This window comes from Dasypus novemcinctus, chromosome 20, assembly GCF_030445035.2.
Source record: "Dasypus novemcinctus isolate mDasNov1 chromosome 20, mDasNov1.1.hap2, whole genome shotgun sequence".
Taxonomy (NCBI): domain Eukaryota; kingdom Metazoa; phylum Chordata; class Mammalia; order Cingulata; family Dasypodidae; genus Dasypus; species Dasypus novemcinctus.
The window spans coordinates 8049480-8067448 of record NC_080692.1 but is presented as its reverse complement, the minus strand read 5'-3'; the positions used below and the strand labels follow the sequence as shown (position 1 = coordinate 8067448).

At 35.7% G+C, this 17969-nt stretch overlaps 1 protein-coding gene across 2 annotated transcripts in view; it reads right to left on the bottom strand.

Moving 5' to 3' along the window:
* The window catches only part of UPF2 (UPF2 regulator of nonsense mediated mRNA decay), a 137485-nt gene that overhangs the window by 30212 nt on the left and 89304 nt on the right, over nt 1-17969 (bottom strand). For both annotated transcript variants that reach the window (XM_004468865.4, XM_004468868.3), the window contains exons 12-16: nt 17627-17812; nt 14267-14470; nt 13276-13551; nt 10467-10650; nt 5579-5718 (exon numbers count right to left, since the gene is read on the bottom strand). In XM_004468865.4, coding sequence (XP_004468922.1) covers nt 5579-5718; nt 10467-10650; nt 13276-13551; nt 14267-14470; nt 17627-17812 — 990 coding nt within the window. The remainder of the gene's footprint in view (nt 1-5578; nt 5719-10466; nt 10651-13275; nt 13552-14266; nt 14471-17626; nt 17813-17969) is intronic.

Below are 17969 nucleotides of genomic sequence, written 5' to 3'. Positions count from 1 at the left end.
GGATAGAAAAAAATAAATGACGCAAATAGTAACCAAAAGAGAAGTGGGGTATACACTAATATCAGATAAAATAGGCTTGAAGTCAAAACAAGTTATGAGGGACAGAGATAATCATTACATCTTGATAAAGGGCTCAATTGAATAAGAAGCAGTAACAATTATAAACACATATATACACTTAACAGTAGAGCCTCAAAATATATGAACCAAATATTGACAAATTTAAAAAGAGAAAGAGATTCTACATTAAAAATAGGAGATTATATATAAAAGTGTAATACACAACTCTCAATAATGAATAGAACATCTAGACAGAAGATAAATAAGGAACGGAAGACGTGAATGAGAATCTACACCGATTAGACCTAACAGATATGTATGGAACACTTCACCCAAAAACAACAGAAAAACAATGTTTTGTACACATGGATCACTCTAGGATAGACCATAGCATAGAACACAAAACAAGTCTCAATAAATTTAAAAATTTTGAAATCATACAATTTATCATCTCCAACCACAATGGAATGACACTAGAAATCAGTAAAACAGAAAAGGAAAATTTTCACAAATATGTAAAAATTAAACAGCATACTCAACAATAGGTTAAAGAGGAAATCAATCACAAGGGAAGTGAGGAAGTATCTTGAGGCAAATGAAAATGCAACACATCAAAACTTACAGGATATAGCAAAGGCAATACACTGAGAGGGAAAGTTATAGCTCTGAATAGTTGAAGGACTCACACATTTCGATCTTAAAACTTTCTTCAAAGTCACAGTAATCATAATAGTATGGAACTGGCACAAGGACAGACATATGACTAACAGAACAGAATCCTCACAAACTGTATGACAATAAACTCAAAATGGAGCAAAGACCTAAATTTAAGAAACAGAACTACAAACTAGAAGAAAATGTAGGGAAGCATCTTCAGGACCTTATGTTGGAAAATGGTTTGTTAGACTTTATACTCAAAGGTCAAGCAACAAAAGGAAAAAATAGATAAGTGGGACATCATCAAAATCAAAAACGTTTCAGTGTCAAAGGACTTTATCATAAAAGTAAAATAACAACCTACGCAATAAGAGAAAACATATGGAGATCATATATCTGATGTAACAGTTTGTTATGGTTATGAATTCCAAAAATAGATACTGGATTATGTTTGTAATCTGATCTGTACCTGGGCATGATTGAGTTATGATTAGGGTGTTGTCACCAAGGGATGGGGACTCACAGATAAAAGGCATGGCAAAGAACTGAGTTGAGAGTTTCTGATGTTGGAGTTTGATGCTGAGGTCTTAGGCTGGAGCCTGGTGAAAAAGACAGAGCTGTTGGCCTGATAGTCTGCAGCTGACCTTGTGGAGAGAGGCAAAGCCTAGAGAGCCTCATAGTCTACAGCTGACCTTGTGGAGAGAACAGAGGAGCTGAGCCCAGAGGAACCCAGGAAGCCTGAACCCTCACAGACGGCAGCAGCCATCTTGCTCCAACATGCAGTAATGGACTTTGGTGAGGGAAGTAACTTATGCTTTATGGCCTGGTATCTGTAAGCTCCTACCCCAAATAAATACCCTTTATAATGCCCAGCAGATTTCTGGTGTTTTGCATCAGCACCCCTTTGGCTAACTAACACATGCAATAAGGGTTTAATATTCAAATTATATAAAGAAATCCTTTGACTCAAAACCAGAAAGAAAACCCAATTTAAAAACAGGCATGAAAAACAAAAAACAAACCAAAAAAATGGGCCAAAGAATATATACAAATGGCCAAAAAGTACATGGAAGGATGCTCAACATCATTAGCCATTAGGGAAAGGCAAATCAAAGCTATAATGAGATACCATTTCATATTCACAAAAACGGTTATTGTTAAAAAATGGCAAATTACAAGTATTGGAGAAGACATGGAGAAATAGGAACACTAATTCAACTGGTCATGTAAAATGATGCAGCCACTTTGGAAGACAGTCTGGTGGTTCCACAGAAAACTTTGAATTACTATGTGACCCAGCAATCCAATTTCTAGGTATATACCTACAAGAATAGAAAACAGGAAGTCGAAGGTATATTTGCACACTGGTGTTCATAGCAGCATTATTTACAACTGCCAAAAGATGGAAGCAACTAAGTGCCCAGCAATCAATGAAAGAATAAACAAAATGTAGCATTTACATACAAAGGCATATTGTATCACCATAAAAAGAAATGAGGTCCTGATATATACAACAACATGGATAAACTTGAAGACATGATGTTGACTGAAATAAGCCAAACCAAAGGAATAAATATTATATGATCTGACAGGAAATAATTAGAATAAGCAAATTCATAGTCAGAATCTAGAATAAGTTACCAGGGGGGTGGATGGAGTGGTGGTAGGGTAGGAGTCTCTATTTGTGATGACGGAAATATTTTGGTAATGGACAGTGGAAGAAGTACAACACTGTGAAAGTAATTAACAGTACTGAACTATGTATTTGAATGTGGTTAAAAGGGGAAATTTGGGGGTATTTATATTTGAGAAAAAATTAAATACAAGAAAATGAAGGAGGATTGTGAGAAGATGGTGACAGACTAACATAACAGGCAGAACTGAATGCTCTCACAAAGACAATGGAGAAAGAGGAAAAAGCTGTCTGAGGGACCTGTTTGCGGTAAGCAGACCAGCTCAGTGCTACACAACTCCTAGGAGGGTAAGGGACAGGGAGGCAAAGAAGTTGAAATGACAAACAATGAGTTACCAAGTCCCCACGGCAGCGGGGAAGGGCTCCCCTCCCCCACCCCCAAGATATTAAGCTGAGGTAAAACTCCTGGCTCACTGCAGCTGACTGAGGGAACAGACATCTTCCTTCCTGTTAGCTGTTTCAAGGGAAAAGGGAGGGGTGGTCCAGGTGCTTATCTTCAGTGAATTCAGCCAGCAGAACCTGATTTGAATCTCCACTCTAGAGATTCAACACAGGAACACAGGGAAGCCCAGACTGAAACACCTTGGTGGAAGGTGCGCTAACTAGCACCGTCTACTGGCCTGGAAACTGCATGGACAAAAACTGTTCACCTTCTCTGTATCCAACCCCTGGGAGAAAAACCTGCACCCCACTAGTGAGTCCCTGACCCGATTTTGAAAACTTAAGCTGGGCAATTTTAGAGACTGAGAGTAAGTTGAAATAAATATAAAAGAAGAGCTGTGGGAAAGAAAAAAAAAAGCAATAGGCAAGAAAGAGAAACTGGCCATCAGAGTAAATTCACCAACATACTCAGACGCCTGGATATCAGCAAAAAATTACAAGCTATACTAGGAAAAAGGAAGAGATGACCCAGCCAAAAGAACAAACCAAATATCCTAAAGAGATACACGACTTAATACAGTGATAATCACACAATTCTCCTAAATAACTTCAAAGAATTTATAGAAAATATGACTAAAGCAGCAAAGGATATTAAAAAGGCACTGGGAAAGCATAAAGAACAATTTGAAAGCCTACAAAGGAAAGTAACAGACCTAATGGGAATGATAAGGACATGATGGATAACATCACCCGCCATCTTGCTTCAACACATGGCAAATGACTTTGGGTGAGAAAGTACCTCTTAAGGTACCTTGAGTTGAACTCTTTAGGGCCTTGTGACTGTAAGCTTCTACCCCAAATAAATACCCTTTATAAAAGCCAAAAGAGTTCTGGTACTTTGCATCAGACCCCTTTGGCTGACTAATACAGGAACCAAACAGAGGGAAAGACCACAGTAAAAGAAATTAAAAATTCCCTAGAGGGATTCAACAGCTGAGTACAGCTGGTAGAAGAAAGAATCTGTGGCCCCGAAGATAACACAACTTAAATCATTCAGTCTGAGCAGCAGAAAAAAGAATGAAGAAAAGTACAAAGAGCATGAGGGAACTGTAATACACCATCACATGTACCAATATACACACTACAGGAATTGCAGAAGGAGAAGAAAGATAGAAAAGTGTTCAATATTCAGAATGTATAAAGAAATTCTACAATAAGAAAAAGACAACCTAATTTAAAAATAGACAAAGGACTTGGATAGACATTTCTCCAAAGATACTAATTAGAATGGCTATTATTTTTTAAAAAAGGAAAATAAGTGTTTGCAAGGATGCAACTAATAAGAACCCTTATACATTGTTGGTGGGAATGTTAAATGGTGCAGCCACTGTGGAAAACAGTTTGGTGGTTCCTCAAAAACTTAAAACATAAAATTACCATATGACCCGGTAATCCGGCTTCTACATTAATACATTCAGGAACTGAAAGCAGGGACAAAAACAGATATTTGTGCACTAACGTTCACACCAGCATTATTCACAATAGCTAAAAGGTAGGAGCAACCGAAGTAACCAACAACAGGCAAATGGATAAACAAAATGTGGTATAGCCATATAACAGACTAAATTCAGTCATAAAAAGGAATGAAGACGGAGTAGATGTAGTGCCTGCCTCCCATACACAAGGTGCCCGGTTCAATCCCAGGCACCTCCAAAAAAAAAAAAGAAAAAAAAGAATGAAGTTCTGATATATGAACCTTGAAGGCATCATGTTGAATGAAATAAGTGAGACACAAAAAGAACAGACATTATATGATTTAACTTAACATTAATTAGGGGATTGGGACTGTAAAACCCTCAGGTCCATATTCAGAAATGAGATAATGATACACAGGAAGGCAAATCATTTATTTTCTTCAAGACTGATTATGAGGGAAGCAGATATGGCTCAACTGATAGAGCATCCGCCTACCATATGGGAGGATCCAGGGTACAATACCCAGGGCTACCTGACCCATGTGGTGAGCTGGCCCATGTGCAGAGTTGCCGCACGCAAAAAGTGTGTCCTGCGAGGAGAGCCACCCTGGGTGAAAAAAAAGCGCAGCCTGCCCAGGAGTGGCGTGGCACACACTGAGAGCAATGCAGCAAGATGATGCAACAACAACAAAGAGACGCAGTTCCCCTGTGCTGCATAGCAAATGAAAAGAGAGCAGACAATGGGGGGGGGGGGGGGGAATGATAAATAAATCTTAAAAAAAAAAAAAAAAGACTGCTTATGAAATAAAAGTCCTATGACCACAACAAGAATGTCTGAGAGATACTATGAGCTTAGTTTCAGACTGCTGCAAAAAAAGCAAATTTTTGGTCTCCCAGTACAAATAAAAGTTAAGTATGCACTAAACTATAGCCTATTCAGTGTGGAATAGCATTATGTCTAAAAAACAATGTACATACTTTTAAAGAGATATGAAGTTAGCACATGATGTTGGAAAAATGGCACTGAGAGACTTGTTTGATGCAGGGTTGCCACAAACCTTTAATTTGCAAAAAATGCAGTATCTGCAAAGCTCAACAAAGCAACATGCAATAAAACAAGGTATGCCTTTATTTTCTTACTTTTGAAAAAACCCTTAATTAATCAAGGGATTTAACAGAAATACACTCTTGGTTACAATTATTATAAAACTAAAGGGGAGAGGCTTCTTTTCCTTCTTTAAAAAATCTTGGCTCATACAATCAAAATACTCTTACACAAATGTACCTATTTGCTATAAATAAAAGTCATCACCTCTTCTTCTGGTTCATTTACTTCACTTTCATTTCCAGACTGTTCTTCTGTTTCAGCTCCTCCTTCTTCTTCTTCTTCATCCTCTTCAAGGTTTTCTCCTTCTGTCATAGAATCTTTTGAATCTTTGTCATTCACTAGGCCTTGAAATGAGGAAAAAACGGATGAATACATACTTAAATACACTCCAGTTAAAAGTATGTTTTAAGCAAAATATTTCAATAACCATTTTGTTAGGACAATTGAAAAATAACAGAATTTACAACAATTTTGAGAAACATTTCAAAAGCATGGAACTCAATTCTAATCCACTAATAGAAAAAAAGCTGAACATATCTTTTCTAAGGGCCTCAAATATTTTGTTTATCTGTTTATATCCATCTCAAATGAACAAAGGCACAGGGTAATAGCATTTAAGTTTCAGTCTCAGACATACAGGGATTCACTTTTATAAAATATACTTAAAGGATCTCTAAAAACTTAAAGTAATAAAATTATATTGCTTTAATGGAGAAACCACATTTGGCTATCAGTTTGAATGTGTGCAAATTAAGACTAGTGGAAGTAGGCAAAAGATCTAACAGGTTTGTCATGACATAGTTTATTATCTTTTTCTTCAATAACGCATTCTCCTAAGGGAATTCACTGGCTTGAAACTGCTTCCACATCCCCATTTCACTGCCTACTCAAGTCTTCCTTATCACCATTTAAATTCAAATCTCCTCTCTCTAATCTGAATCTGCACAAAATATTGCCTCATCTGATCTAACTACTTCCCACAACTCCCTCCTAAGCCTTCCCCTACAGTTGGGTCACATTCCTGTTCTCAAAGTACACAAACTTGGGGCCCTGCTTACTGAATACCTTCCTCTCTATAAAATGTCCTTTAACAAGCATTTCCAGTTCCTATCTAGTCTTCAAGTTTACTTTTGGCAAAAACTATCATTAAGTACTTCAATTTATTACTTTTCCTCCTACTAGCTCCTCAAGCACTTAGAGAATTTATCATAGCACTCTATATTTAATGAGTGATACACCATATTATATTTTTTCCTAATGATTTCATAAATGTTCCATCAGATTATAAGACCTTGAGTGCAAATAGCTTGTATTATATATTAAAAACTTAACAGAGGCCATACACTGATAAATAATACACAGTAAGTGTTGAGTAAATACTTGGTTTATTTTCACAGAATATTAAGACTATTAGAGAGGGAGAAACTAGTAATGATGCGGTTCGATCCTCTCATTTTATGATAAACATTAAAGTTCACAATGTTTGAATAACATGCCCAAGCAATAAAAGTAAAAAAATAACTACAATGTCTTACATCTAAGCAACTAATTAAGATCTGGCAGTTGCTTACAGAGGGATTGAAGTAGCTATATTCAAGTTTAGAAATCTCAAAAAATTGAGAGAGTATGGATGAAGCTCAGAGAGATCAATTTTATTAAGTGGAAAATAACCCTAAGGGAAAAAAGGTCTCAGATTGACAATCCATTAACTTAAATATTTTCCACATGCTCACTGATAAGTTTTTATGGATACAAATAACAGACTATTAAAATGAACATATAAATTCTTTTGTTTGTTTATAGGTACTTCAAGAAGGAAAATAATGGACCATTAAGTAATCAAAGGCAGAAAATTTTAAGTCACAACTGTACAAATGTAAGCATTTTCACATAATATCACAGTGGTGATAAACTTAAGTAACATAAGATATCATTTATGCCTCTGTTATATTCACTTAAAATAAGCATCATGTTGAGAACTACAATGTGTAAGAAGCTTCATTTTCAGTCATACCAATTTATAAGGTAAATACACAGTTTCTAACGCAAGTTTATTTTTACCAAAAATTAGTTTAAAAAATATTTACTTGATAAGTATTATACTTTACATTTGCTAAACACTATAATAATTACGTAATTGTTGGCCCCTGGGAAAGTGTCAGTCTAAAATAAACAAGGCTCATGCAGTAAAACATTAAGATTATGTACATCAGAATTTGGGGACCAAAATGAAATACTGTTTTCTCGAATTTTAGCTGCTTAGTACCTCAGCTCTCCTGCTTGTAACAGAGATGGCCATAATCGCAACACTTCCTTTCAGATTGTTTTAATTTTATATTTCTCTGCTTACTAGAGATGTTGAATATTTTCCCAACATATTCAATGTTAGAAAGAGCAAGTTTTGAATTCTGGTTTGCCCAGTTACCTGATGTTTTAATTTGGACTTTTCTCCTTTACCAAATATGCATCACATTAGCAGAGGCAGTACTCAAAAACACCAATACTTCTCAGACCTCCCTTTAATTTTGTCACACCTATTTACCCATTGAGGTATTCACTTTTATTATAAATTTTCCTATGATCTTTATAAAAGTGATAATAACCTGGTACAGAATGTAACAAATTTTCCTTTTAGTTATTTTCCCTTGTATAAAAGTTTTAAACACCCAAGTCTACCTACTTCTGTGTTCTTTATTCATATCATTTTGGGAATATCAACACATCTCTAAGTAGCTAATAAATAATCTAATCTATTTTTAACATTTTAAAAAATATCCACCTCCTTAAACCCTCTGTAGTTTGTTGCGTAAGATATGGCTCTATAGAAGTATTTCTCCTAAATGCTCACCTGTTACCCTTATCTTCTTTTCTAAACAGTCCAAGTTTATCACATAAAAGTATTTTATATTTAATTAGGACTAACTTCTAGGCCTTTTATTCTGTGCTACTGAGTTTATTTTTAATTTATGAAACACTCTTTTGCCTTATAATGTATTCATATGACTTTTTTCTTTTTCACTTTTATTTCTCTCATTTCTGTTTCTTATAATACTATCCAGAACATATAAGCCAGAATTTAATAACAGGTGCCTATTATCTTTGTGGTTTTGTTCTTAAATTTAAAAAGAATGCCTCAACTAGTAATTATCTCTCTCTCTCCTGAGAAAACCAGAAGTGCTCATAAAAGTTAATACAAGAATGTTATAAAGGTACAAAACAGGAAACAACCTAAATGTTCAACAAGAGAGTCAAGTAAATTATGGTACATTCATTCAAACGAATATAATCTGTTAAAAAAAAAATTAGAAGAATATTTAAAATCAGGAAAATTTTTCATAATATATTAAACAGAAAAAAATCTAGTTATAATACTGCAGATACATAAAAAATTATGAAAGTGCAGAAGAAAATATATCAAAATGTTAACACATGATTAGCTTGTTTTGGGAATTATTGGTTATTTTTTGTTTTTTTGTTATTTTTCAAAATTACAGAATAATAAAAATGATTTTATAACTACAAGAGAAAGTGTTTTCAGTTCTATACCACTTACTGTTAGGTTAACATTGGGTTGCTATAAAGACTAAAATGAAATAATGACTTGTAGATGCTTATAAAGAACAACAAAAAAATTACCAAAAGCAATTGTCAACAGGAAATAGGTTTATTTTAGATTTATTCCCATTTTTTTTCCTGATATTTAGTCATTAATGCCCAGAGGAAAATGGAGACGACTCGGGAGCATATGGATTCTAGTTGCTGCCATCTTTACAGAGTTTCATTTGCAAACTGTGACCTATTTTTCCCTCCCCACAGTCCAAACAAGGACAAACTCCAAAAAAGAAGCCCGAAGTCATTTAACTCTTTGAACTCTAAAGAACAAAGCTCAATTGTTCCCTTTAGTAATAACAAATTGGGTGTCAAACTAATATTTACTCATGTCCATTCATAAAGGTTTTTGGGAAACGAGACTAACAATTTCAAAGCTTATTAAGCAATTGAAATAAATAAGCAGATAAATACTTTGCTTGAAATAGTTTATACTATTAGAAATCTGAAAAGGAAAAGTAGATAAAACTTGGAACAAAGTTCAAAGAACAAGAGACACATATGCCTTTATGGGAGGAGTAGTAGAGAAAAATATAATATGTGCACCTTCAAAAATAATACCCAAACAGATAACTGCTATTATATTCTCCAAAAGAGGATTTTTTTGGCAAAAGTAATCCAATTACTATGCTGGATTAACAGTATGAAACAGTTTTAGACAGAAAAAAATCACAAATGCCTTCACCATGAAAAGTGGTTCTTAAGATATACAATGTAACAAATGTATATAATTAGTATAACTGGTGAATAACGATCCCCTAATTACAGAAATGTGAGTACCAAATGCTAGCAGGAAATACAATATTAGTAGATAGAAAATATATGTCAATTTGAAATGACTACAATAAAACAGGCTAAAAACTACTGGCAACCAAACCAAACAGGGATGGCTACACCCTATTCCACCTATTTCTACTGACAAACCTAGTCAAATCCTACATTCCCTTGTGGGAGTTGCTGAACAGATAGCTCTTCTTTCAAAACAGTCAGAGGATACCAAGAAAGAAATAGAAAATCCTCATGTAACACATTTTCTCTAGTCCTTAGAAACAGGGACACTGCCAGGACCTGAAATTCTGTAGGACACTGCCACACTTCTTACACATTCTCCCTTCTTTAAGTTCCAGTCTGCACTCTCTTAGGAAATAATGCTTGATGAAAATACACACTGTACAAATAACTAGGAAATGCTTTAATGAAAAGTAGATTTTATATTAGCAACCAAAAATCCTGAAATTTAAAGAGAGAATTGTGGTTTGTCCATAACTATCATCTGCTTCAAGTCCTACATGACTGTTTTCCTCCAATTTGAGATTTAAGGAAATCAGAAGTATGCTACACAGATCCTACCTAACACTATTACGTAACACTCAGCATCAAAAATAGAAAGCATACAAATGCAAACTCTAATTGACATTACAAAGCAAATTCCAGAAACAATCTGCCAAGTATCAACCTCATTTTCTCTGTATTAATAGCTTACCTAGTTTTATTAAGAATTCTCGTTCCAAGTCGTGTACCTGCCTGATAGATTCTTCCAGCGAATTACAGAGTTTGATCTTTGGTCTTAGCAGTTCTAGTGTATCACTGATCATGTAATCTATGTCAATAGGAAATGGATGGTCTTTTGTCCAAACCTCCAAACTTTTCTTCCACCAAACATATCGCTGATAACAAATGAAAGATAAATTTAGTTATAAAAAATTAATAATTTTTTAATAATAATCTGTATTGTGGTGTTACCTAGTTATGATAAATAAGCTAAAAAATTGTACAAGACACCTACCATTTTTATTAATGGCCAACAGCAATGATCCTATTATCCCTGGTTTCTATTCCAATTAATTACCCTCCAGCTATATCGTTTATGGACCACTTAGTAGCTTTATTTTACATACTTTTTAACTGTCCTTGATTTTTTTTTAACAGCAAAAATAAATTATAAATAAACTAGCAAATAAGTTTTCAGGTCCCCCCACCCCCAAACAGAGTTTAAATATTTAATTTTCCAAAAACAACTAGTTCCAAGTCATAGTTTTGATAAAATTTCATTATTTTCTCTGTGCTACCTGTTTTAGTTTTTGTGTTTTCTTTGTTTCTTTGTTTCAGAAGGTATCAGGGACTGAACCCAGGACCTCGTACATGGGAAGCAGGTGCTCAATCATTTGCACTATATCCACTTCCCTGTCCCTGCTTTGGTTTTTTGTTTTTTTTTAAGATTTATTTTTCATTTATTTCTCTCCCCTCCCCATCCCCCACCCCCAATTCCTGGGTGCTCTTCTGTGACTGCTTCTATCCTTATCAGCTGCAGCGGGAATCTGTGTTTCTTTTTGTTGAGTCATCTTGTGTCAGCTCTCTGTGTGTGCGGTACCACTCCTGGGCAGGCTGCATTTTCTTTCGCGCTGGGTGGCTCTCCTTATGGGGCACACTCCTTGCGTGTGGGGTTCCCCTACGCGGGGGACACCCCTGCATGGCAGGGCACTCCTTGCATGCATCAGCACTGCACATGGGCCAGCTCCACACGGGTCAAGGAAGCCCTGGGTTTGAACTACGGACCTCCCATGTGGTAGGCAGACGACCTATCCATTGGGCCAAGTCCGCTTCCCTGCTTTGGTTTTTAAAAAGGTAAATTAAACTATCTGAAGATGTGGTTTTTGTAATAATATAATCGTCATTATCAACAAGCATTTGGTGAAAACCTACTGTGTAGATATTTTCCCTCCCTCCTAGTCTAGCTCCCTCTTTCTATTTTGAACTTGTTCTAATTCATCAGTTTGCGCTAACTAAAAGTACAACCCAAGAATTTACTCTGAGTATGTCACTCCTCCTCTGCAGTTTAGTCTAGGTCCTTGCTACTCAAAGAACTGTCTGCACATGCCTGAAAGCTTTTAGAAACACTTCCCCTCCACAGACAAACTGAACCACAATCTGCATGTTAACAGTATCTCCAGGTGGTGTACATGCACATTAAACTTTAGAAGCATTGTTCCAGGATGACCTATTCTGCCTCGCCTGCCAATATTTAACTGCTGTACCCTATGTTCCAGGCAGAATACACTGATCTCATCTCCCAGGCCTTACTCCCTTCTTACTCCTATTCCCTAGGTATATCTCTGCTACACATGTCTGTTTTTTAATCAATCTGGAGAACACTGCTGTCTTCCTCTGCTCCTGGATATTTCTGAGTGGCTCTTTTCTCTCAGCCTTGGATGTCAGAGTGAACCCAAATACGGATTCTCCTCTGAAAGAGATTTACTTTGGATGCTGAGAGTTACAGCTGCCATTCTGCAACAAAACTGGTTTTCAGGCTGTCTCCAACTTAACACTCCTTCCATGCAACTGGGTTCTGGTCCTCAAATCTCTAAATTCACTCCCCATTCTTCTGTTCATCAATTTAGAAAATAAGCTGTTCTCTCTTGCAAAGGCATAGTCATAGGAGAAAGTTACGCTACTGGACCCCTAGAGTATTTATCCACTTAACACCAGCCACTATGTGGATGGATTTCTCATACTCAAGCTGTGGTTTTAAATTTATTTTTTTCATCAAAGGTTAAATGAGAACAATACAAACAAAAGGAATTATATCGAACTGAATGGTACTAGTGGCATTTTATTTCACTAACATCATCTGGAGAACTGGATTGTGAGCTGCTCATGCCTATCACCATTACTAATTTTGTATTTTATGGGAAATAATGACTGGATTCCAAACAACCAATCAACAAATTCACTTTTAGAACATAAACTTTATGGAAATTTAAGGGCTGTCTCTGTACATGCATCTGGATTTAATTTATGCTGTACTTGTTTAAACTTGTTAAATTAAGATTATGGAAAGTACAACCTAAGAGCTTACAAATAAATGAACAAATATTTCTGTTATAAATAATATGTTTTCCTCAGAAAAAGACAGATCTTTTAAAAATAAGAATTTAGATGAATGTTATCAAATGTATAAAAAAAATCACAAGTTATCTGATTCCTAAATTACTACACCAAATACCATAATCCATAAATTATTGTACCAAATTCATAAACTGTATCAAGATAATTCCTCACATTATAAACCAATCATTATCAATCATAAAAATTACATGATTAGAATGTTTATATATTTCAGAGTCCATCAAATATTTTTAAATCTCTACAGCATCTATACATGGAGAACACATTTAATTAAGAACTTATTTTAAATGTGATATATGAATATTACAGTGTTTTCTTGCTAACATTTTTGTAATACAAGCAATGTATTAACTGATGCCAAACTGCATATTTCGACTTATATATACCTGAAAATATACAAGGAAGCAATCAAGTTTTCGTTTACTGGAACCTCTGTCAAAATACTGGCCACAGGTATCCAAAATAGTGCATACTAGTCTAATTCTGAAAAGATGTTCAGGAGGGTCCAGTGAACTTGGAGAACCATCAGGATTAACACCAAATGAAGTAAAAGAATAAAGAGTTCTGAAAATAACAGCTGATTCCACCATTCGGTAATTATAAAGTTCCCCTAAGAACTTGGCACTGCTGATACGTCTCTGATTAAATTTAGGCTGATTAACCTAAAAAACAAATAAAAAACATTTCCATTAAAGAATAGTAATGAATTTGAAAACACATAAAATTACTCCTGTAATTTGATAGTACCAATTATGGAAAAAATTAGACAAAAACCAAAAACAAAAGAAGAAGGTTTCTTTCCTTCTTTTCTAATAAAATAGTAACTTCTCGGTGTCCTTTTTCTCTCTCTAGGAAATGTCTATCTTTAATAAAAAGAACCTGTTAAAGAATAAAGTTTAATATGGCACTATCATTAAATGAATCGATAGTTTCTAAAACAATTAAAATGTACTTCTCTCTTCCAGACACCCTTAACCTATCTTCTCTGTAATCTATTAATTAAGGAATCAAGCCTGGTTATACAGTAAGATGGCAGTGCTTACAGAAATTCTTACAGAATGATCATCAAATTTTTCTAATTAATAAACTTAGAGATTCCTTTAACTTAAGACTCTATAGTGACAAGAGATATTCTTCCAAAATAAGCTTAGCAGAGCTTGGGAAAAAGAGGCAAAAACTACTGCAGTATTAGCCTGATCATGAGAAGAAATCTGGCACAACAGGACTTATCAACCAATCCCTACTGCTAGAGTAGGAGTAGTAAAGACCACCAAAAGAGAAAAGTTTTCCAAACTAATATTTTTCAAAATATGATTTAAAGGTTATTTAAATTCTCCACAGACTTTAGTTTGGTGACTTTAAAGGAAGTCCTTTTACCTCCATTCCCAATCTAATATCTTCTAAAACTCCATCCACCACATGAATTCCAACATCTTCCTGGTAGAGTACAAGTCCAGCTAAGAGATTGGCTACACAGTGAATACTATTGTATTTCACATTCCATATGTTTATCATACAACAAATGACATAGTCTTTCACTTCTTGGTCCTGCCAGGGTAGTTTGCGCATCTGTCTCAAAACCTAAATGAAGAGAATTTTATTTACATTATTAAGTACATACAAGCATAATATACCAAATAATATATTTTTTTAATGAATAAGCAGTCCTAAAACTTTAGTTCAGGAAAAGACTTTAGAAGGATCCTTTAACAGTCTCTTCACTTTAGAGATAGGAAAAATAGCTACATCTGGCTAATTAGTGACAAATTTATTTGCACTTTTGCTAAATCTTTCCAAAAGGACCTCAAGCATTCTAGAGTTACAACGTCTTCAATCAAGCTAATAACATACAGTCAAACTTAGGGTCCTTGAAAAAAAAACGTCCAAGATTTACTCAAAATACTATGTCTTCTTTGGTATATCATTTGATATAAAAACTCTCAAATACTTTTTTTTAATCAACGGTCTCCAAAAAAATCAATAATCCCAAGGTCGACAGTTAAAAGATCACTTTTAACGGAGGACACTACAAGCCTGGCATTGCACAGCACCCTCAATTTCCTCACTGATGAAAGGGGATAATAAAAGTACTTACTTCATAGTTTGATGTAAAGATTAAACAAGTTAAAACATGTGAAGACTGTTGCAAAGTGTCTGGCACATAACTGCCCCATAAAAGTTAGCTATTAGTATTTCAAAAACTATTGGTTTTGTGTGATCCATGTATCTTAAAAAAAAAAAAAGCTAATAATAAGAAAAGATAATGGTTGGGAAAAAAACACAAATATTGGTAAGAAGACAATCAGCAGAGCTCTACCTCTAATCAAGTTCTTCTCTTTTTTTTTTCTTTTTAAGGAGGTATGGGGGATTGAACATGGGGCTCAAACCACTGGACTACACCCGCTACCCTCTTTTCATTTGTATTCTAGAAGAAAACAAATACTATTGGCAGATTGTAAAGTATTTCTTTAATCTTTACATCCATAATGTCTCTTTCAAACGCTAATACATATGCTCATACTGCCTCCAATGGAAATGCCAATGTCTTTTTTTTTTTTAAGATTTATTTATTTATTTATTTCTCTCTCTCTCTCTCTCCCCTCCCCCCCACCCCGGTTGTCTCTTCTCTGTGTCTATTCGCTGCGTCTTCTTTGTCCGCTTCTGTTGTTGTCAGCGGCACGGGAATCTGTTTTTTTTTTTTTTGTTGCGTCATCTTGTTGTGTCAGCTCTCCGTGTGTGCGGCACCATTCCTGGGCAGGCTGCACTTTCTTTTGCGCTGGGCGGCTCTCCTTACGGGGCGCAATCCTTGTGCGTGAGGCTCCCCTACGCGGGGGGCACCCCTGCATGGCAGGACACTCCTTGTGAGCATCAGCACTGCGTGTGGGCCAGCTCCACACAGGTCAAGGAGGCCCGGAGTTTGAACCACGCACCTCCCATGTGGTAGACGCCCTAACCACTGGGCCAAGCCCGCCGCCGCCAATGTCTTCTTGACTGCATGCCTTCTATATTCTTCAAACTTTTAGTCAATTCTAAAATAACTTTTGAAATCCTTGTTTTAAAACAAACACTGACTGACTCTGAAAGATGGTTGCAGTTTTCAAAGCTGCATTATTACTTATTATCATTGACTATTCCATCCACAAAGCAAGCATTATTTCACCACTATTATCCTCCTCATAGGTCTTCTTAGTCCAGAATTTTTTTTTCCTTCTGAAGACAAATATTCTACGCTGTTTCAATTTGGAGAGTTAACCAAGAAATATCAAGGCATCTTACTTAAAAAATGAAAATTTTAACATAGTAATTATAATTATTAAGATAGGACAGTGGTTCTTAAACTTTTCTGGCAATTAACACACTGAAAATCGAAAGAAAGCTATAGACTCTCCAGAAAAATACATATATTTATAGATTCAAAATTGAAATTTCAGAAGGTTCATGAACTTCCTAAAGTTCATTCAAGGTCAAGATCCCCTGTACTGGGCCCACTGGATGGAATGGAGGAGAGTATGGGCCATGATGTGGACCATTGTCTATGAGGTGCAGAGGTGCCCAAAGATGTACTTACCAAATCCAATGGATGTGTCATGATGATGGGAACGAGTGTTGTTGGGGGGGGAGAGGGGGGGTGGGGGGGTGGGGTTGAATGGGACCTCACATATATATTTTTAATGTAATATTATTACAAAGTCAATAAAAAATTAAAAAAAAAAAAAAAAGATCCCCTGTACTGAGGCAAATTATTTAAGGGCAAAACCATTATAGAATATCAGAGGTAGAGTCATAAAACTAAGTTTTAAATACATATACCATGAAAATTAAATGTAGAAGTTACCATTGTAATTAGAATAAAAAGTTATCATCATAAAAGGAAAGCAAAAACATATGTCCCAAATGTTACGTATCATCACATGAAGTTTTTTTAAGATGGCTTATATAAAATCAATCACAATGGAACTTGGAACCTAATCCTACCTCTCCTAAAGTTCACTGTTGAGACTTTATTTTTATTTTATTTGTTTTAAAGATTTACTTTATTTCTCTCCCCTTCCTCCCCATTGTCTGCTCTGTGTCCATTCGCTGTGTGTTCGTCTGTGTCCACTTACATTCTTGTCATGTGGTACCGGGAAATTGTCACCTGTTTTATTGTTGCATCATCTTGCTGCGTCGCCTCTCCGTGTGTGCGGCACCACTCCTAGGCGGGCTGCACTTTCTTCACACGGGGCGGCTCTCCTTACGGGGCATGCTCCTTGTGCGTGGGGCACCCCTACATGGGGGACACCCTTGTGTGGCATGGCACTCCTTGTGCACGGCAGCACTGCACGTGGGCCAGCTCATCACATGGTCAGTAGGCCCTGGGTATCGAACCCGGGACCCTCGATATGGTAGGCGGATGCTCTATCAGTTGGGCCACAACCTCCTTCCACTGTTGAGACTTTTTAATAGCTCTGCTTTGAATTCCCCATTCACAAATGTGAATAATGCAAGCTGCTTCTATTTCTTGTTGATACTTGGTAGGGCACTGAAAGCAATTTATTAACAAACTGATCTAGGAAAACTAAAATATATGTCCCTGACCTAAAACCACTTGAGTGCATGGGCTAAAAGGAAAGCAAGCTGCTCTTACTATCATTATCACTAAAATGAAAAATAATGAATTTGATTCAATATTATATAAGTTTTGCACTACCACAAATCTCAAGTTGACTGTTATTACCTACTTTCATTAAGATTTACCTTCTCAGTGGTAACCTTAGAGAGATCCTTATACAAAAGTTTCCGAACATATTCCTGGAGAGGAGGACGTTTCTTTTTCACTGTCTTTTCAGCTGGAGGTGGGTTGCAGTAGTAATAAGCATTCTCTACCATTGTCACATATCTTGCATCAAGATGCATGGCTTGTTTTTTTCTCATCATTTGTTCCTAAAATAAGAAGTTAATCCAAACATGTTCATTAATCCAAACATATTCATTTGAAAATTTCTTTATTCAAAACTAAAAATTCTATTCTCAGTAATAAGAGATTTCAGGATGAAGGGATAAAAAAGGGGGGAAAAAATCACTAGATGTACCTAATAGT